At 37.9% G+C, this 21,444-nt stretch overlaps 2 protein-coding genes across 4 annotated transcripts in view; one reads left to right on the top strand and one right to left on the bottom strand.

Annotated features, from left to right (window-relative positions):
• The window catches only part of LOC121729591 (DNA topoisomerase 2-binding protein 1), a 29,317-nt gene extending 19,380 nt beyond the window's left edge, over nt 1-9,937 (top strand). Inside the window, exons 18-27 of the mRNA XM_042118150.1 lie at nt 1,690-1,806; nt 2,206-2,349; nt 2,594-2,733; nt 3,679-3,783; nt 3,905-3,955; nt 4,191-4,347; nt 4,839-4,990; nt 5,628-5,828; nt 6,526-6,749; nt 8,956-9,937. Of these exons, the coding sequence (XP_041974084.1) occupies nt 1,690-1,806; nt 2,206-2,349; nt 2,594-2,733; nt 3,679-3,783; nt 3,905-3,955; nt 4,191-4,347; nt 4,839-4,990; nt 5,628-5,828; nt 6,526-6,749; nt 8,956-9,151 (1,487 nt within the window). The 3' untranslated portion in view covers nt 9,152-9,937. The remainder of the gene's footprint in view (nt 1-1,689; nt 1,807-2,205; nt 2,350-2,593; nt 2,734-3,678; nt 3,784-3,904; nt 3,956-4,190; nt 4,348-4,838; nt 4,991-5,627; nt 5,829-6,525; nt 6,750-8,955) is intronic.
• Nucleotides 9,938-11,772: 1,835 nt separating this feature from the next.
• On the bottom strand, nt 11,773-16,210 carry LOC121729394. Of its 3 annotated transcripts, none has more exons than XM_042117894.1 (5): nt 16,144-16,169; nt 14,755-14,932; nt 13,422-13,591; nt 12,575-12,741; nt 11,773-12,261 (listed from the first exon to the last, which is right to left on the bottom strand). In XM_042117894.1, the coding sequence occupies exons 2-5, from the start codon at nt 14,921-14,923 to the stop codon at nt 12,063-12,065; spliced, it is 705 nt and encodes a 234-aa protein (XP_041973828.1). In that variant the 5' UTR covers nt 14,924-14,932; nt 16,144-16,169; the 3' UTR covers nt 11,773-12,062. The 3 variants fall into 3 exon arrangements, with proteins under 3 accessions (XP_041973828.1, XP_041973829.1, XP_041973830.1); XM_042117895.1 differs by having other exon boundaries at nt 11,774-12,261; nt 14,755-14,924; nt 16,128-16,210; XM_042117896.1 differs by having other exon boundaries at nt 11,774-12,261; nt 14,755-14,924; nt 16,132-16,184.
• Nucleotides 16,211-21,444: the final 5,234 nt, after the last annotated feature.

Below are 21,444 nucleotides of genomic sequence, written 5' to 3'. Positions count from 1 at the left end.
GAATAACAATAGATTTCCAAGGATCCACGAATCACGATCGAAGGATTAAAATAATGAAGACACATTCGAAATTTCGAATATATAAAATATCCAACAATTAATCACACGTCAGGTGTAACAGAAGCACTTCAAAACTCTTATTACGTGCGCGGTAAGGGCGCGGTATGTTACACTTGATATGTGTACCTGGGTAGGTAGGTACTAATTAGTATGTAACAGGGTATTTGACAGATTTTTAATTTATTCTATATTGTTTCTCTCCTTGTTACACTTACAACGTAAACAATAAAACAGAGATGCAAATACATGCCGCCAAGGCCAACACAATATTAGTATAAACTGTGAGCCGATATTTATGAAAATTTAAATCATTTTTGTTTTTTGAATCAGATTTACATCCGTACACTGAACATTTATTATAATATCCCATTGTTTATTTTTAATTTATTCTATATTGTTTCTCTCCTTGTTACACTTACAACGTAAACAATAAAACAGAGATGAAAATACATGCCGCCAAGGCCAACACAATATTAGTTAGTATAAACTGTGAGCCGATATTTATGAAAATTTAAATCATTTTTGTTTTTTGAATCAGATTTACATCGTACACTGAACATTTATTATAATATCCCATTGTTTATTTTTAATTTATTCTATAATGTTTCTCTCCTTGTTACACTTACAATAAAACAGAGATGCAAATACATGCCGCCAAGGCCAACACAATATTAGTTAGTATAAACTGTGAGCCGATATTTATGAAAATTTAAATCATTTTTGTTTTTTGAATCAAATTTACATCCGTACACTGAACATTTATTATAATATCCCATTGTTTATAAGAAAAGTTATCGTTTTACAACACAAAGTTCGTAGACAACGCGCCAACGTCACCCCTGTGGGCGCAGGTACACAAACTCCGCGAGTTGGTGTACGCGGGCCCGCGCCGCCCGTTTCCCCGCGGGTACCCATCCGTTGCTCTGCGCAAGTACATTCGTTTCACTACTGTAGGGATATGTCATATTGCTATACTGTGATTTAGGTGACCTTGAGCGGTACTAGACTGACGTTACATGATAGATCAAAAGGAACCAAATTTAAAACGGTAATAGTATGGGAGTTACGATTCCTTAGTTTATATATTCGTAGGTAGGACACGTAGTGTTTAAAGGCAATAAGAAACAGATAAAAACTTTTATGCCTTATGAGACCTTCATAAGGCCTTATTAATTAAAATGTGTACTACGGACTTGCGCAACGTCTTTGTCTGTCAGGCTTTTTTATTTTAAACTAGATGACGCACGCAACTCCGTTGCAACAAGATTCGTTTATCGCGTGGGTACATTTTTTCTGGATAAAATTATTCTATGTCCTTTTCCGGGACTCAAAGTATCTTCATGCCAAATTTCAGCAAAATCAGTTCATTGGTTTGAGCGTGAAGAGGTAACAGACAGACAGATACAGACACACTTTCGCATTTATAATATTATAGTGTGTAACAAAACTAAGTGATAATACTTGAGTGTGCATGTATTCCTGTCATAGAGTTTACAGTGAAAGTAGCAGCGCTGAAAGAGCAAAGTTTTTTTTGTTATTTGTATGGGCAAGTGTCAACGCGTCATTTTGCCCATACAAATTACAAAAAAACTTTGCTCTTGCCGAAATTAAATGTTTGCTGTCTCACAGACGACGAGATGTCGCCGGCGTCGCGGTACATAGCGATGGCGCGACAGGGCCTGCTCGGCGGCGACTCGCAGGAAACACCCAAACGACTGCAGGAGATCAAAGATGACGCCAAACAGGGTAAAAACAGACCACTTACTCCCGGCATACTTAAAAATCGAATCAACTCCACCTCAGTAGCATTTGGTACTCTCGACATCTACACTAGCGCACGATCGTGCGGTGGCTCAATTTGTAACTAAGCTGGATGGAGAATTTGTCGTTTGTTCTACGCTAAATCGATTTTGATTTGTGTTTGATTAGAGTTCGGATCACGACCAAAGCTAAAACAAACTCGACATCGAGGACTCGTATATTGAAATCGTCACAGTTTATGAAGCAAGACCCTAATATTTTTTTTCTAATATCTAAACTTTCAAAGCTATAAGGTAAATCTGTCTGTACATTTTATTTAAATGTCAAAATAATTTAATGTTATACTTATATTATGTCTTTAAAATCTTTAAATTTCCTCCTCAGAATGTGCAGTCCGCACACCGCCATTAGAAGACGCGTTATCGACGCCCAACCTCATGGGGTTGAGTCCCACCACTCGCCGGCGACTACAGGCGGTGCGACGCGGGGAAATGCCCTCCGACCCTATCAAAACGCCTACAGATCCATGTAAGTTAATATTAATAATTGTTATGTCATAGCGTTATACAACCACTATAACTCCAATTTCTGGGGTCACGGATAAGAAGAAGCATTGACAGTTATGATGAGGGGGGGGGGGGGGGGGTTCATATTCTCGTCTCTGTGATTGGTGGTGTGACATTTCCTTAGAGCTCCTCATTTCCATGACACAATCTAAAAATCTTGGGGCATTCTCGATGTATGTTTTCTTAAAAAAAAAAAAACATTTCAGTCTCATCGGTGGCGACGCCGGACAGCGCGTTCGGCGCGGCGCTGCGCGCGGGCGACGCGCTCACGCCGGACGCGCGCAAGCGGCTGTGGAGCGTCGTGCAGGACCTGCCCGAGCGCCCCGACCCGCCGCACAGACAGACGGTGATTTTATATATGATTTTATATAATATATACCACTATTGGTACAGTAAGCGCCGAACAACCGCTCCGTTCGCAAACGATTATTTTATAGCTAAGAACAAATCCACTTAGTAATTATTTTCACTTCAACTTGCGTGACGCACAATACCGTCGTGTTTTGCAATAGCGTAGGTGTGACAGTTTACATAGAAATAAAAATAAAAAATGTTTTATTTCTGAGTAAATTTGAATCAAATTTTTTCAGAATGTCTACCTGATGCCTACCACCGGTTCGGGAACTACCCCAGCGAGAAGAACCGGCGTAAGAAACTCGCAAGGGTCCCACTTTTTACCAAAAAATGAGAGAAAAATTGTTCTTTTCAAAATAAAGTTTACAATTTTGTAACTTTATATTATATACAATGTCAACATACATAATTGTAAGTCATAACATAATAATGTAGAAGTAGCCTTGCAAGAAAACATCCTACTACCAAGATGTGCCATCTTCTATGAAATCATTGACCTTATAATAAGCTTTGGCACACAAACGCTCTTTGACTACTTTTTTAAATTTATTGATGGAAAGATTTTGAACGTTTTCTGGGATTTTATTGTAAAGGCGTATACATTGACCTTTAAAAGATTTACTGACTTTACTAAGTCTGATCACTGGCATTGCTTGTGCTTATTTCTAGTATTTCTACAGTGAATGTCACTTTTAACTTTAAATTTATTTATATTTTTTTCTAACATATATTACATTGTCCAAAATGATTTGAGAAGCAACAGTTAGAATACCAATTTCTTTAAATAGACATAATATTATATATTATATTAATAAATAGACATAATATTATGTTATAAATACATATATACTTATATATAAACCATTTTGTCACCACTAAAAAGGTAATAGAAATCTAAATAAAGTTTCGTAGGTTTATTTTAATGTCTTTGTTACAGCCATTATCAGAAATCCGCAATCGTTTCTTAGCGCAGTTCAACGGGGACGTGTCGACGCCGCCAGCCGATCACAGTAATATGGCGCCGAGAAAACTACATTTACAAGTGAGCTTTTTGATTTTCCAAACAAATAATATCAGTCTCATTTGTAAGTACTGTGTTTTTTAATTTATTTTGCATAACCAAAATATCACCAGATGATAGAAATTAACTATAATCATTACAGGATCAGTTGGATACACCGCCAGCTAAGATTGCAAAAGTATCTGAAAATCAGGTAAGCTATTATAATACTTGTACCTATGTCCTTTCCTAGAACTAAAAGTATCCCCATACCAAATTTCAGCAAAATCCTTTATGTAATTTGAGCGTGAAGAGTTAATATAATGGATTAATTTTTTTTGAAATGAAATTTATGAAATGAATGAAAATCTATTACAAAAAATGTAATTTAGAAACAGTTTCACACTTAATCTTAATAAAACATAGTACTAATACAAAAAAAAATACAGAGCGCTGGCAGCATATCAAGCGACGAAAGCGTACGTAAGAGCAGCGTGAACGACGCGGCGTTGGCAGGCGTGGACGCGCAGCTGCGGAGACTGAGCGCCGCGCTCGCCGCGCGCACGCCGCAGCGCCGCACGCAGCCGCTGGAGTCCGCGCCGCCAGGTATGTAGCGCGAGAGACGTCAGACGAGTGTGTACGTAAGAGCAGTGTAAGCGAGCTGGCGGGCGTGGACGCACAGTTGCGGAGGTTGAGCGCCGCGCTCGCCGCACGCAGCCGCCGCATGTAGTGAGATAACGGCGTAGTATTCGAGAATGAGAGAGAGAAAGAGAATAAGGCGTTAAGCGACGAGATCGCACGTAAGAGCAGCGTAAACGAGGCTCGAACGACAAAACTAACTTTATACATTTGTTATTTTTTTTCAAGATTCATAAATAACCTATGAACAGTAAGATAGTTGAGTTTGTGAGATGTCAATGATGAGAATAATTTGCATACAATAAACAGCGTATAACAGTTGTTTATATATTATACTTACTTGTAGGATAGTAGGTAATGAATGTCATAATGAAGTTAATAATTATGCAAAACTTGTACGACATCAGAAATCAATGACCTATACAAACAGCATTTTCCATTAACTATCTCTCACATAGTGGCGGAGATAGACACGGCGCCGCAGTCGCAGCCCAACACAGTGGGGTGGGACGACACGACTCCCGAAGACACGCGCGCGGTCACCGTTATTGACACGCCCCCCGCACCGCCCGCGCCGCACAGAAAGTTCATGCTGTCATCCAACGTCGATGTGAGTAAATTGTTAATAATTGTTAAAGTGTTATACTCTCTTTCCACGCTTGTGCTTGTGGACGTTTGCCAAGGCTCGGCAAGCGTAGAAACGTACCATACACTGACGCGTCGACAAGCGTGTAAACGACTTCCAAATGCCAAGCGAGATTTGTGGACGTTTGTGCCTTGTGGACGCTTGCCAAGCCTCGGCAAGCGTAGAAACGTTGCAAACGGCAAGCATTAGGGATACTATTTCACGCGAGCAAAGTGGGAAATAGCTAGTTAATTAGAAAATACAATAGCAGTTTCATTCGGGAAAGTTTGAATTTTGATTAGTTTGAAATTCTTATACTTTAATTTTGTTGTTTTCTAAGGTATTTTTGACCCTTGTTTATCATGTGACTATTTAAACGTTAGATAAGGATAGTAATAAACTGTAGCGGGATATCTTTAATTAAAGTTAAGACATCTTTAATCAACAATGTGATTTGTGTATCTTGTAGTGCTGTAGATATTAACCGGTGGTCATCCGGAGGCATCAGGTAGACATTCTGAAAAAATTTGATTCAAATCAACTCAGAAACAAAACATTTTATTTAAATTGGCACTTAATTACTGTTTTCCGGTACAATAAAAATCTTTTACCATTTCCACAGAATCGGGAGGAGATCACCGCCGCCATCTTACACCTTGGCGGTTCAGTGAGCGACGCGGCGGAAATGGATCCGCAGGCGACGCACCTCCTTTGCGCCGCGCCCGGCCGCTCGGAGAAGATGCTTGGGTCCATAGCGGCTGGCAAATGGGTGTTACACCCTGCGTACGTCGCGAGGAGCAGAGTTGCGGGAAAATTTCTACCGGTAAGTGGTAAAAAGAGATAGATAGATGTATGTGAGAGAGAGAGGTAGAAGATACTTGGGTTAAGTTGGGTCCATAGCGGCGGGCAAGTGGGTGTTACACCCAGCGTACGTCGCGAGAAGCAGAGTTGCGGGGCGTTTTCTACCGGTTAGTAGTAGAAAGGGATAGATAGACGTGTGTGTGTTTGTGTGTGTGTGTGTGTGTGTGTGTGTGTGTGTGTGTGTGTGTGTGTGTGTGCGTGCGTGCGTGCGTGCGTGCGTGCGTGCGTGCGTGAGTGCGTGCGTGCGTGCGTGCGTGCGTGCTTGCGTGCGTGCGTGCGTGCGTGCGTGCGTTTGTGCGTGCGTGCGTGCGTGCGTGTGTGTGTGAGACAGAGAGGGAAAGAAGTTGCTGGGGTCAATTATAGCGCCGGGCAAATGGGTGTTACACCCCGCGTACGTCGCAAAGGCCAGGGTGGCTGGCAGGTTTTTAACAGTTAATTGTAAAATTTTCTCTCAACAATATTACCCTATTCAATAAAATCGGCTAAGATGATTAAGCGAGACGAGATAATACACAAACAGACACACCTTCGCATTTATAATATTAGTGTGGATTACCTTAAGACATGGCGCGGAATTTTATTGAAATTTTGTGTCAATAGTCTGGTGCTTTATCTTAAAATGTTACCTTTGTTCAAAACAATTCATTGTTTATTCTCAGGAGGATGAATTCGAATGGGGCAATCCTCTCGCGTCGTGTCTGCCCGCACTAAGCGGAGGTGACGGCGCGCTCGCGCGCGCGGCGCACCGCTGGCGTACGGCGCGCACGCATTCCCGCCCACCACCGTTCGCGGGTCTGCGAGCGTTGTTGCACGTACCACAGCCCCGAGCAAGGCTATTCGCGAGGCTGTTGCGTGCTGGCGGTGGAGAAGCGGTGGAAGACGAGTAAGTAGAAAGAGAAAGAATACTTCATGCGCGAGACCTTGCACCGCTGGCGAATAGCAGCTATCTGCTATGCTTTTTATCTAATTGTTACATGTTTGCATGCAAAATATGCAAAATATTATGTAATTTTGAGGAGGCGGCGTTTTATAGCATGTATGTTGTGTGCGCATGACATATTTTAGTGTCAGATTCAAATGCTGTTCCCTGCTGTTCCTTTAAGAATGGAGTGGTATATGAGTTATGACATCAACAACGAAAGCAACGCAGTTGGCACATAACGTGTAGTGAGTTGTGACGAATAAAAACACAATACTAAGGGCCTGTTCCACCACTTTCTGATAAGTGCCGGATAGGCCATCCACCACTTAACTTGACAGATAGAATATGGAGAATCTGTTCGATTCGAAAAAAAGTTGTGGATAGCCAGGAAGTTGTGAAACAGGCCCTTAATTTATGTAACACTAAATTATCGTATTCTATAGTTTGTGCGTTTTAAGATGATATGCGTGACACATTATAATTGACAATAGTAGTTACCTAACAAAAATTAATCGATAATTTAAAAATATCGAATCACTTCGTGAAGGAATTGCAATCGAAATTATCGATTTCGTACTGACATTTCAGTGGTGCCGGCGATTTAAGATGGCCGCCCTTTTTTATCGATTTGATTTCGATTCAAGTGTCAATCTCTACTGACAAAGGTTCCTTTCATGCATCTGCCATTTTTTTCAAATGTTTACGTAACAATAATTATTATTTTATACTCCTATTTCACAGTTAATAATATAATTTTATATTAATAAGTTAGCATTTAGCAACTTTTAATTTTTATTCATTTACAATTATAGGAAACATTTGTTTTTGTAGATGGAATATAATTTATTACATTTTGTTTTTTTTGTTTTCTTGTAAAAAAAATCCGTAGCAAGGAATATGAGAACTGTCACCCATATCATCTTAAAACGCACAAACTATAATAGCAGGAGGCGTCTTGCGTTATGCTACGTTGTGTTTTGATATAATAGGGAACTATATTTTCTATCACCAAAATTTATATTTGTCATCAAGTTGTATCACCTAATAAATAGATCTATCGCCACGAAATATTTTCGTTCTCAGATAAACAAAAATTGTTCCCAGGTATGAATTATCAAATTAATGTTAATATATGTGTAAAATAAGAGATCGATAACCAATAAAATTATAATGCATTACATAAATGTAAACTTCGTTCTTATAATAACAGTTTTGTTACTTAAATAATAGCTCTGTGCTCAGAATGGTAGATCTGTCACCAAATAAATCGATTATCGATCCCTGACTGCGACTACTTTTTATTTGATATTTTGTCACCAATACAGTAGTAACATTTTATTTCGTTCAGATATTAAATTAATAGTATTCGTTACCAATTTAATACATCAATTTATAATTTTAATGAAAAAATGATCAAAGGGGCGAAGACAAATTGGCGCGCTTTAAAAATTGACCAATCCGGCCTCAACGATGGGTAGTAGGTAACTAGGTTCGATTTTTTTTTTATTATTTTAACTTTAATTAAGTGTTTTATCTACTATTCTGCTAGCCATAAGCTAGCTATTTTAAACCAGCGCTGATTGTTCAGTGGTAATTATTTTAAACAATAAATATTGATTATTTTGACTTTAATTGTTTTATTTACTACTCTGCTAAAAATTTTATTTAAATATAATTTATACTACCAGTGGAAATTTAGAACCTTGGGAGTCTAGTTAAGTAGCAGAATCTTTTGGTTGAAACGATGATGACAACCCTAATTTTTTATTTGAACTTAATGCAATTTTCTAGTAACATAATATGATTTATTGGTGATCTCTTTAAATTGGTTTGCTTAAATACTTATTAGGACACACCTATTATAATACATACAAAAACATTTATTTGGTACTAGACCTTATATCTCAGGATTTTAGGTGATTTATTGTGGAACTGATTTTGCATTGTTTGGTGACTACATTTTGGTGACAGATCTACTATTTTGAGGACAAACCCTATTATTTAAGAAACACAAAACTAATTAAATTGGTGATAGCTTAAATGATACCCGATATAATATACGTGACACGTCACGTTACATCATTCTTATAGACAAACAAACAGTCTACAAAATATGCATGTAATACGTGCATAATGCTTATTATACAATATCTTTTTTTTATTTCAGACCCCCCTACACGGACGACACGATATCCGTGTGCTTCGCGGACATCAAGCGGTATCCGTTATCGGACCGTGACACCGCGTGGCTGGTGTCCCAAAGGATCCCCGTCTGTCCGCCCGTGCTGCTCAGCTCGTACCTTATAGATGAGACACCACCCAACCCCATAGAGCACTGTCTACCCGAGTTTAGACCTAAATGAGTGGGGATAGAGTTGAGTTTCTAATGTAGAGGTGTAGCCAAAGTACCACCCGTGCTGCTAAGCTCATATCTCATAGACGAGATGAGTCTCTCTTAGGCGGAGGCCTAACACTATAGAACATTGCCTTCCCGAGTTTAGACCTAAATGACGTGGGGATAGAGTTGCGTTTTGAATATAGAGAGTTAGCCAAAATATTCAAAGTTTTTTGTATTGTTTTTTCAAGAATTGTGTTAAATGTTGAGGGAAGCTAAATAATTAACTGAAAACCTAAAATAATAATAGAAGCACTCTGAAAACATAACATGAACATTGAACCATTACGGCCGCACTAAGTTATATAATATTAGTTTTGTGAACGCGCGATTGTATCGCTACAAAAAGTCACTGTGAACTAGGGCCCAAATACTATAAAACACTGTTTCCCAACCTGTGATCCGTGGGCCCCTGGAGGTCCGCGCCCATATGTTTGGGGGTCCGCGGTCTGGACCATACATAATCCATTTTTGTTGTTGGTGTTCATTTTATTAAGGGGGTCGTGTGTTTGAGTTTCTACTTCATTGAGGTCCGTGGCTGAAAAAAGTTGGGAAACACTGCGATGAAGTATATGTTTACGCGTCGCTTATCCTTCTAGAATCTAGTGACACCAAAAAGCTCAATGTAATCCAGACAAATTCAGACTGAAATCCGTTTTGAATTTGGTGCCTTTTAGCTTTAGGTTATAAGTATGACTTAGTATGTAAACTATATTTAAATAACTTGTATTAAATAATTTGTACATAATATTCACATATTATTGTTTTAATTTTCTCTCTATTGTAAAACTAGATATATCATATAGTTGGTCAAAAATTTTGCTGCAAAAACTAGCCAATGTTCTCTGGACTCAAAGCATATTCGTACAAAATTTTATACAAATCGGTTCAGCGTTTTGATCATGAAAATGTGACATACAGACACCATCACATAAACGATAATAATAATAGCTCCCACACCGGTTTCAGTGACGGCGGCCGGTTTCATTGAAACCAGGCCAGCTACGCAGGAGTAATTTTATAGTGCCCAAGTGTGTGCGCAGAACACGAGCACTTTCTATTCCTTTACTCTCATAACCCAGTGGGACGGAAGACCGACACGACCGGCGAGAGATCAGGTCACGGAGCTATTAGCTCCATGGATCAGGCGCAGGACCGACTTTTTATATGCCCATCTGACGCATGGATCATTTTACTTATCAGACAATCAGGTGATCAGCCTGCATTGTCCTAACCAAACTTGGAAATAACAATATGTTTCCGACGCGGGAATCGAACCCACGACCTTTGAGTCAAGAGCCGCGCTCTATACCACTAAACCACGGAGGCGTTATAATAAACGATAATATAAGCATGAATTTATCTAGTATGTCAATAAAAATAATATCATCTATAGCTCAAGCAATATAATATTTATATTGTGAATAACGTGTCTTTTATCATAAACATACTGCAAACATTTGATTGTATAATCACGTTTGATGTTGCAGATAATGTGACATGGGGATAATGGGACAGTAAGTAAATATAAACAACGTTCAATAGCTTTATTTCTTAAGATTAACATTTATAAATACAGTGCTTCGGCACAAACTGGAATCAAATGCTCAACTTAGAGAAAATAATTACGCGCGTGCGAATTCATACTGAATTATTCTATACTAGCTGTTTGACCGAGCTTTGCTCGGTATTCGATAAAACACGAATAAAATGACATTTCCTACAAATGATTCCTAGCTAGATCGATTTATCGCCCCCGAAACCCCCTATATACAAAATTTCATGAAAATCGTTGGAGCCGATTCCGAGATTCCAATTATATATATACAGGGTGAAACAAAAATAAGTGATAATACTTTAGGGTGTGTACGTGTTCCTCGTATAGTTCACTGTGAAAGTAGCAGCTCTAAAAGACGAATTTTTTTTACACTTTTGTAGGGGCAAGGGCCCGAGCGTCACGTTGCTCGTTTAAAGATATAAGATTTATTTTAAATCACAGTAATATGTGTGTGTGCGCCGATTCAGGTCTAATAAGAAGATGGTATTATTATTGCAGCACTAGAGCACATTAGGTATGCAGGCGCAGTCGCAGCCTAAAGTTTTGGAGGGGGTCACTCACTAGTCAAGCTACACTAAAAATTTATCGCTGTTATAGGATAACGTGAAAGGGGTACAAACCTTTATGCATAACTAGCCGCCGGCCATCTTGATTTTTTCCGAGCACGATAAAAGTGGTATATTTGGATAGAGGACACTTATACAAACAAAAAATGTTATGTAACATGGTATCCTAAAGTGTCACGTTTCCGAGATATTTAAAAGTAAAGATCGCCATATGAGTACAAAGGACACAAATAGCGACCTTCACTTCCAAATAACTCGGAAACGTGACACTTCATGATACCATGTTTACCATTTTTATCGTGCTCGGAAAAAATCAAAATGGCCGGCGGCTAGATATGCCAGGCTCCATACAAAAATGTTCGAACCCCTTTTATTATTTGACAAGATTTTGAAACTTTTGAATTTGACCTTAGATTTTGGGGGGTCCCCTGTGACCCCCCAAAATCAAAGACCCCCCCCCCCCCTTCGGACCGCGCCTGAAGGTATGTGGCATAATGCTCAACGTTAAATGTTTTAGCTACCTGCTACAGCAACGCTTCGTGCAATCCAGCATGTGCGTCACTGAGTCGCATTATGCTCTGCAAAAAACACTATCTAGTACAGCAGTTCTCAAACTTTTTGGTGGCGGAAACCTTTTAACAAGTGATATTTCTAAAAACATTTTATGTACCGCTCGCGGAGTCACTACAAGGCCTTTGCGGAGCCCAAAGGCTCCCCGTCACACACTTTGAGAACAACTGATCTAGTGTAACATTTTAATGCGAATATTTTTTCACCATAAGTTTCACCAGTTTGTTTTCGTCGTTGGGATATTTTAACCCTGCATCTACGAAGTCTTTGAGTGACATAGTGTAGATCGTAGTGAAGCCGACTTTTTCAGCAGATTTCTGAGACGCCGGGCCAGTGAATACTGTTGCTGTAGCCTTGATACCCAGGGCCTTGCTTAGAGGTTCCCTGGAAAAGTAAAAACTAATTATAAGTATAGGCATGTAATTTAGAACTGTTATTTTTGAGTCGCGTTTTGATATAAAACAGTCTATTAAATGCAGCTAAATATACCTCAAATATACTGTTTTTAGTTTAACCCATCAATTCCCAAGCGGCAGACAAAACAATTGAAAATCTATCGGTCTGCGATACCCACGATGGAGTGCTACCTTTCTTAATTTTATTTAAAAAATGTTTACGCCACGTATTTATATTAGCCAATCAGGGAAACAGTATAAAATAAACCAGTGATAACTTGAAAATAGAACCTGAGAATTACCTTGAGTCTAAAATATAACTACCGAGGCCCATGCCTCTAAATTCCCTCGATACTATTAGACCCAGTGCATGCAATACTGTGTCCAAGCCCAGGTATTTGAAAACGTCACATCTTTCTTCCATAATCTCTATGGCTTTGTACACATTTTTCCACGCCTCCCCAACGATCTGAAAATAAAACAAAGGCTTACTAAAATTTGTGCAAAGCGCCACCTAGTGTCAGAAAATAATAAAAAATTATAATGTTCAATAGAGTTTTAGATATTGCATCCACCTGCAGGGTGCTTCGTGTGAGTTAGGTTTGTCGCCAAGTGGCTTAAAAGAATCAGAAATTCCCATTACTTAAATCTAAAAAGAGTACAGTCAAGACTTTATAGTTTAGACACTTACTTCTAAAATCTGTGCTTGTAACTAAATCCGCACTAGCTGTTATAATAATGGACAGTCAAGTTAAGGAAAAGTTAACTACAAGGAGTACAGAATGACATGGCCACATTGTACATGTTTATTTCAGGCAGTTCAAATGTTTAGCTATTCTTAAAGAAGAACGTTATACTCTTTATACCAGCTATACTCAACCTGCGGTCCCCCGGGACTTTATCACTGGCCCGAGTGAAGTTAAACCATTTCGAAATTCACGCCCCCGGCAAAATTGTGCAAAGCCATCATGAAAGTCGTGATTTTTTTTCACTTTCAAATCGCAAATTTTTAAGATCGTTTTTTTTAACCCTAAATAATTTTGGTTGCGGCCCGCGACACCAGCACCAAAACGTGTTTGTGGCCCGTATAACAAAAAGGTTGAGTATCTGCATTGCTTTAGACAAATAATCATCATTAACACTTCTCACCTCGACATACGGCGTCCTCTCGTCAACAGTATCAACGACACAGACGTTGAGCGCGACCAGTGTGTGCTTCCCATCTATGTCAGTGTAGCAGCCCAGGCTCATACGCTGTTCCAGACACTTCGCCCAGAACGCCTTGATGCCTTCCACACTCTCGGCGTCGTCTGATAGATCTGAAACAATAATGAGGGTAATTTGTAAGATCATGACAGATTAATATGACACTTATTTTACATAAAAGATCCCAAGAAAGAAAAGAAGATGCTTTCTTTTGAGAGAAATCAAGGCAACATTATAGTTCTCATGTAAGTACCCCCGCTTACGATTGTCGAATCCATTTTTTGTGAGGCCCCGAGTAGACCCCCGTGGAATCTCGCGTTACCCGCGTTACTGGACCAATTTGAAAGTTACTGGACAACAAGGAAACGAAACTCTAGGTTTCTCATTCACTCACAAATACGAACTATGCTCTGGCATTGAAGCGTAAAATATCTATACAACTATTGTAATATTTTATGTTCACAAGACATTGTTTAACTAATAGCTAATAAGCGAAGGCTGTTAGCTAGATAAAACCGAAATGTTGAAAACATTACAATTTTGCAATAATAATTCTTGACACTTTTATTTTTAAAATCCTTGAAGATGTATTTTTAACTATACCTACGTAATGGATTAATCGGTTTTGGCTTTTACAGATGTTTACTGCTCACATCTTTAATTATTCAAAATTGATAAAACAAACTGAAATATTTACAGTTATAATAAAATTAAGATATTTTAATATTTTACTTGATTTTTTCTGCAGCTGGTGTTACAACTCGCCTAACAGGCTAACACCGTGTTAGCCTGTTAGGCATGTTGATTTTCCCAGTGGCAGTGCCCTGGGAGAGATTTCTGGACAAAACTATTTCTATGTAGGTATATGCTTACGTAGTTCTAAGTTGAATATTATTACTCATCTATGTCTATACTAATATTATAAAGCTGAAGAGTTTGTTGCTGCTAATCTCAGTAGGTAACTATTGGTCCGATTTGAAAAATTCTTTCAGTGTTTGATAGCGGAATCGAGGAAGGCTAATAGGCTATATATTATTAAGCTAAAATCAATAATTGGAGTGAAGAAACAGAGAAAAATGTGGAAAAAAACGAGGAAAAATATATGAAATTGCTTATTATCTCTCATTGATACAACCTGCAGACCTTTAAGAAGAGAGCGTATTTTTTATATTAAAAAAAAAACTTTTCGTTCTACATTGTTTTTTCAAAGCTAACCGATATGACTTTCCCCCTGGCGTCTAAGGTTACCAAGAACCAACCAGCTCTAATCACTTACTGCTCAAATTGCACAGCACTTCATCAGTGCACATGTGGCCCACCAGTATCTCCAGGGCTCGTCCGTCGTCCTCAGGAGCCAGGTCCTGAACTACATACTTCCTCCCACCGGCCTCAAACTCCTTCCACACCCGGGGGCAGGAGGCATCCCAGTTCCTCGTGAAACCCATTCTGAAAACCGATTAGACAATAAAAGTAAGGTAAAATTTGTGGTGGGTTTTATAACTTTTATAGTTCCCACAAGTTTTCCATAATCGAAAAACCCATTCTGAAAACCCTTTTTCAGATAAAAATTAATTGTTTTAACCCGATGACCTTTCGATAAAAAAGTCAATATAATAATAATTTTAAAATATTAGGTGGTCAAAATATTGTTTAAAGTAAAATTGATGATTGCAAAAAACTTAAAGAAACAATACCTATAGCAATTTTTGGATGCAATTTTTCACACAATCCATAAAATGATTTCCGGCTATTTTTTAAGAGATAAAGAGTAATAACAACAGCATTTTATACAAAAAATTCTCACATAATACTTTAAAAACTCGTAAACATTTGGGAATCGTTTTTCATACATCGTTTAACGTTACCAGGGAAAAACGTTTAAAGGCTATTTAATTTTATGAAACTGATCCTACTTATTCTTTTAATGAATATTAAATTTCTTGCGCTGTGTTTCGTCGTGTGAGTGAGTTTACCGGAGGCCCAATCCTCTACCCTATTCCCTTCCCTACCCTCCCCTATTCCCTTCCCTTCCCATCCCTACCCTCCCCTATTATCCTATTCCCACTTAAAAGGCCGGCAACGCACCTGCAGCTTTTCTGATGCTGCGAGTGTCCATGGGCTACGGAAGTTGCTTTCCATCAGGTGACCCGTTTGCTCGTTTGCCCTTTTATTTCATAAAAAAACAGAATTAGAATCCATATTATCACCATCAAATTCACCCGGTTTACTGAGGTTTTTGACCGGAGTTTATCTATTCAACAGCTTAGTTGATTGCCTATTTGAGGTTTGCCAATGAAAAGATCTCATCCATACTAATATTATAAATGCGTAAGTGTGTCTGTCCGTTCGTCTGTCTGTCTGTTACCTCTTCACGCCCAAACCGCTGAACCGTTAACCGAAACAAGGCATGGAGATACTTTGAGTCGCGGGAAAGGACATAAGATACTTTTTGTTCCGGAAAAATGTACGGTTCCCGCGCGATAAACGAGTTTTGGCGCAACGGAGTTGCGGGCGTCATCTATTGAGTACCTAAATAAACTCCTGCAAAAAACTTCAGAATTCGGAAATGACAAACAATTTGGAGCCTATTCGATGAAAATGTTATGTTAAATTTTTAATTGTATGTTTTTTTAAAGAAACAAAAGAAACTTACCTATGTATATGCGTCAGAAGTGCACTAGACACAAGTACACACTGAGACAAGCGAGTAGCGACAATGTCTAGTTGACTATAACACTATTATATTACGTTTACGTTATACTTATCGTGTACAGTCAGCAATGAAAATGGATTCAATAATGTAATCCTAGTTTGTTACATGAAATCTCTTTATTTTACACTAAATAATTAAAAATATAACGATATTATAGACGACATAGTAGGTAACATAATGGTAGTTATGTTATGGAGGATTTCTTACGCCGCGCCGGCTCACTCGCCGAGAGTTTAAGTAGGTACCTACCGGTGGCAAGAGAACACGTAGGTAGATATTTAAAAAAAATATTTCAAATTTACTTGGAAACATTTTTGGAACGGAGTTCCTTATCGCGCGTTTGGCGTAAAGGGGGCTAGACAGAACGATATTTGACCTCGACACTTTTTTATTGGTACCTGCATGGTAGGGGCAGAGGGCGTTGATAGTATTCCTGGATACTAGATGGCTTTTTTTTTAAATAAACAGCGACGCGTTGTTAGTATTCCTAGGCGTCAATAGATGGCGTTTTTTAAATATTTTTTTAATATGTATAAGTACAGGTTTTTTGAACATAAGAAATAACTTCGTTCCATTCGGGTGTCCTTTGACACCTCTAATTTTTTTTTTACTTGTGAATCACGGGAAAAGACACGTACAAAAATATAGTTAGATTTTTATCACGGAAAATCTACGGCTCCTGTTACTACTTACTACCCTACAATACGACGCCCGCAGGCCGCAACGGAGTTGATAAATTTTTCCGGGATAAAAAGTATCCTATATCCTTTCCCGGGACTCAAAGTGTCTACATACCAATTTTCAGCAAAATCGGTATAGCCGTTTTGGCGTAAATAGGTAACAAACAGACAGACGGAATATTGAAATTCGTAAAAAAGCGGTTTCAATGCGTAATAATTTTGTTGATTGTACCTATTTAACAAGCTGCGTTCGTTCTATTGGTTCGAATCAAACGGTTACATCCTAGACACACTGGACGATTTCAAAAGGTATGAGGACGGTCACAAGTCCAAGATAGGCTTAAGGCGACGCGTTGATAATTTGGCTGTAGCGATATCGATTTTTCTCAGCAATGACTAAAGCTAAGAAATTAAAGTTCATTATCAGTATTCATCATGTCATTGTCTTTGAATTACCCATAGCATAACACGATTGGTCAACTTTTATAACACAGAATAATCAATCAAAAATACCTCTGTAAAAAAAGGGATTCCTATTTTGCCAATAAAGGAGAGTGACTTAAGCATCCAAAATTTGTACATAGATTGGTTCATATAAGCTATGGGCACTTTAATGTGATTATTTTTTGTTATTATCAATACCTATTGATCATTATCAATAATAAAATTTAAATAAATTAAATAATTAAAGGATATATACAAAAATACAAAATACAAAAAAACACAATTTTCAGCCCATTTTTGCTCGATTGAGGTACGGAACCCTTTGTGCGCGAGTTTAACTCGCACTTGGCCGATTTTTTTTACCTTAACGCGGCACCGCCACGCTTATTATAGACGAATATTAATTACCTACTAAACAGCATTAAATGAAGGTTTAATCCTGCCAGTTAAATCCAGTTTCATCCAGAATCAGAAGGTCATTGACTCATACTGCTATTTTGAAGTTGAATAAATTGTTATTATTTTGTAATAAGCTGTGAGATCGATACCTGAAACTAAAACTTTAACTTTTTAAGAAAGAAAATTTATTTTTTTATTTTACTTTGAGGTTATTTTTCTGACTAAAAGTATTTAAAACCGTGAGCGAAAATGTTAAAATAAATACGTGTTCTATAAAATGTTCTTTGTAATGATTGGTTTTACTCACATTCCCGTTACCACTAGTTATTTTGTTTTTTGTTGTGATTTTATTATAGATTGAATAACGAGTTACATCACTACACACGACACTTAAAAGTGAATTAAGTACTAAATAATATAACGTTTAAAGCGTTTTACAAACTCATACGTCATACGGAAGTTTACACATACCTATTTGCCCTTGTAAACATCGTTTACAAGGGCATACATTTTTTTGGAATTTATTACAATCCTTTCTTAGCGTATGCCTTCGTCATAACATCGTCATATATATATATATATATATATATATATATATATATATATATATATATATATATATATATATCACACTCAGAGTGAAACATTAATTACTTAAATATAATTACTTCAAAGTTTTGACATATGCCCCATACATTATCTGTCAAACTCTTCATTAAATTGAAGGATAATCTACATATATAAAACTCAAAGGTGACTGACTGACATGGTGATCTATCAACGCACTGCCAAAACCACTGGACGGATCGGGCTGAAATTTGGCATGTAGGTAGATGTTATGACGTAGGCATCCGCTAAGAAAGGGTTTTGATTTTTGATCAATTCAACCTCCAAGGGGTCAAAATAGGGGATGAAAGTTTGTATAGAATAATACTTGCTAACGCGAGCGAAGCCGCGGGCAAAAGCTCGTCATAATTAAATGTCTCTGAGTACGGCGGTAACAGTAGTAATAGTAGTAAAATAGTAACTAGTAGTAATAAGTATAACAAAAGAATTTGTGAAAAATTCAAGTGCCTACCTCTTGCCATTGTTGACATAGAGCGAAAAAGGCCGAAAAAATCACGTTTGTTGTATGGGAGCCCCCCTTGAATATTAATTTTATTTTGTTTTAAGTATTTTTTGTCATAGTGGCAAAAGATAGGTATAATCTGTGAACATTTTTAATCTAAATTTCTAAAAATAGAACAGCCTGGAGACAGACAGACGGACATACATCGAATTCTTAGTAATAGGGTCCCGTTTTTACCCTTTGTATGCGGAACTCTAAAAACTATAAAAATAATTTTGACGGAACAACTTCACCAAAACCTTTTTTTACATGGGGAAATGCTTTGCGCATCCCCTGCGGATTGGGGACATCGGCCGGGGTATGTGGGACTCTCCGTAGGATCTACCCACTAACACCCATGATATTCCACTACCCGCTTAGGCAAAGTTCTGGGCACGATCGACCTACCGCAATTATACCAGTGGTTGTTCGAGTCTCGCAGACTCTTTGGCAATTTAAGAAGTTTTGTGTCTCAATTTGCCGTCCACACTTTAGTTAAATTCTGCGTTATGCTATTGCAATTTTCGAGGTCTCAGTGTTTTCGATATCTAGTCTACTACTATTCTTTAATTAGGTATAACTAGTATCATCAGCAAAATTAGACGTTTGCCTTGACTCACTAGTCAAGTTATCACTATAACGTAATATATATACTTACTTATTATTAATGCAAGTATTTGATAACAAAAGTTAACAAACTCTTTGTTTATTTTCCTAATTAGGGATCATTTTATCAGTTATTACTGTCATTATGGTCGAGTGGATGAAACCAGATTAAAAGCTTATCAGAATGAGCTGAATAACTGAAGGAAAAAATGTTATCTATGGAAAATTATGTAATGCACGTCGTTTGGCTTAACATTGATACATTACTCAGTAGTAGGCACCTGTCATTGCATTCGGTCTTTAGCGATTTCTCAGTGTACTGATGTCGCAGTGTACTGATGAGTGCCGATTTTTTTTGAGAGTAGGCCACTTTATTTCCGCCGCCAATGTACGAAATCTGCCGCCCCTAGGCCGCCTATAACGGCCTATTTATAAATCCGGGGCTGCCTCAGTATTCTATATTTTAGCTTTTAATAATCATCTTCTAAACTAGTATTCCGTGCCGTCCGTGCCATATGCGGTAAGCCTTACTATGTTTTGTAATAGGAAAGTTACTAGATAATTGTTTAAAAATACCTATAATTCCTATAAAGTATAAGCAATAATTTGTCAAGCACTAGCCTGGGCAATTTAACGTGGCACCAGCGGTCATTGACCTTTCTAGTCTAGGAGCTATGTGAAAAATACTAGCACTGCGTTCTTAACTTAAGAATATGATTGAATTCTTGTAAGAAACAGGCTATTATAGTTTCAATTGGAAAACGTCTTGGTTACCTCTTCGTATGATAATCTCCAATCTCCAACTATTTATGAGTTTGAAGTGATATAATTCACACTCAGTTCACATCGTGTATCGCGTCACTTCATTGTCAATCGCGGTTTGTATAGAAAATGACAAGCAATTTTTGACGAGTCAATGACCGCTACAGACAGAATTCCGCGATTTGAGAATAGTAAGCTGGAAATTTTTTTCGGAAAATCTTTTAGTGCCTATTAAAAAATAATAAAATAATAGCAATAAGCAACAAACGTTTAGTATTTATTATTTGTAGGCGTACCAATGAATTGTGCCCAACTCTCAAGTTTAGATTATTGCGAAATCTTTGCAGACGTAAAATCAAAAGTTTTTCTGTTCATAATATTAGATAATCCCTGCAGTCAGCGGCTACCAGCTGCAGCGCTGCTACTTTCCCTGTAAACCCTATACATACTCATACAGTATGAGCACGGGCGTATATATAGCTTTGATAGGGGGGGGGGGGGGGGGGGTCCGTAACGTAAAAAAGAGATCCGGAGCCCCAGGCCCCTTTGCTGTAATTCGAAAAATATAAGAAGAGCTCCAGATGATACACAAAATGTAAGCAAACTGGAGTTCTTTTCACGTTGGCCATTAAGAGGAGTCCACACCGCCGTTTTTCCATACAAACGTTGTCCCCTGTTTCCTCCCTGGATAATGCCGGTAGAGTTATGATTTTTTCCTGAATATTTATGGCCACTATTAGCATGTCCCTATGTTTTCTTTTTTTTCATAATTTTATTATTAAAAAAGATAATAACGTCGAAAAACCCAAAAAATTGGCCAGATTTTCCTCTGTGTGCAAACACCCAGAAAACAAAACTGGCTAAAATATACAAAAAAAGTAAAACATAGGAATACAGCTCTTGAGCTGTTAAAGAATTAAAGCAAGGCTTGCCTTGCTTTAATTCTTAATGAAAAATTACTTAAATCGGTTAAGTTTTGGAGAAGGAATCAGTGGACAACGAATCGAAGATTTTCTGTTCTTTTATTAGAACTTTTGTCGTGTTGTCTCTATCGCGCTCTGCGGTGGGAGACTTGAGATTGGTGAGACAGCAATATATTTTCAAATACTCATTTTCAATTTCTCTTGCCCCTGGTGTATCCTCTTAAACGCGGCGCCTAAGGGAAAGACGCCCCTGCTCATACACATCCTAAAGTAGATAATTATTATCACTTTGTTTTGTTACACTCTGTATAATATGAAATAGCATCCTATT

The sequence above is a fragment of the Aricia agestis genome, chromosome 8 (assembly GCF_905147365.1).
Source record: "Aricia agestis chromosome 8, ilAriAges1.1, whole genome shotgun sequence".
NCBI lineage: Eukaryota > Metazoa > Arthropoda > Insecta > Lepidoptera > Lycaenidae > Aricia > Aricia agestis.
Note: the sequence above shows the minus strand (reverse complement) of the source record. Positions and strands in the feature narration are given on the sequence as shown.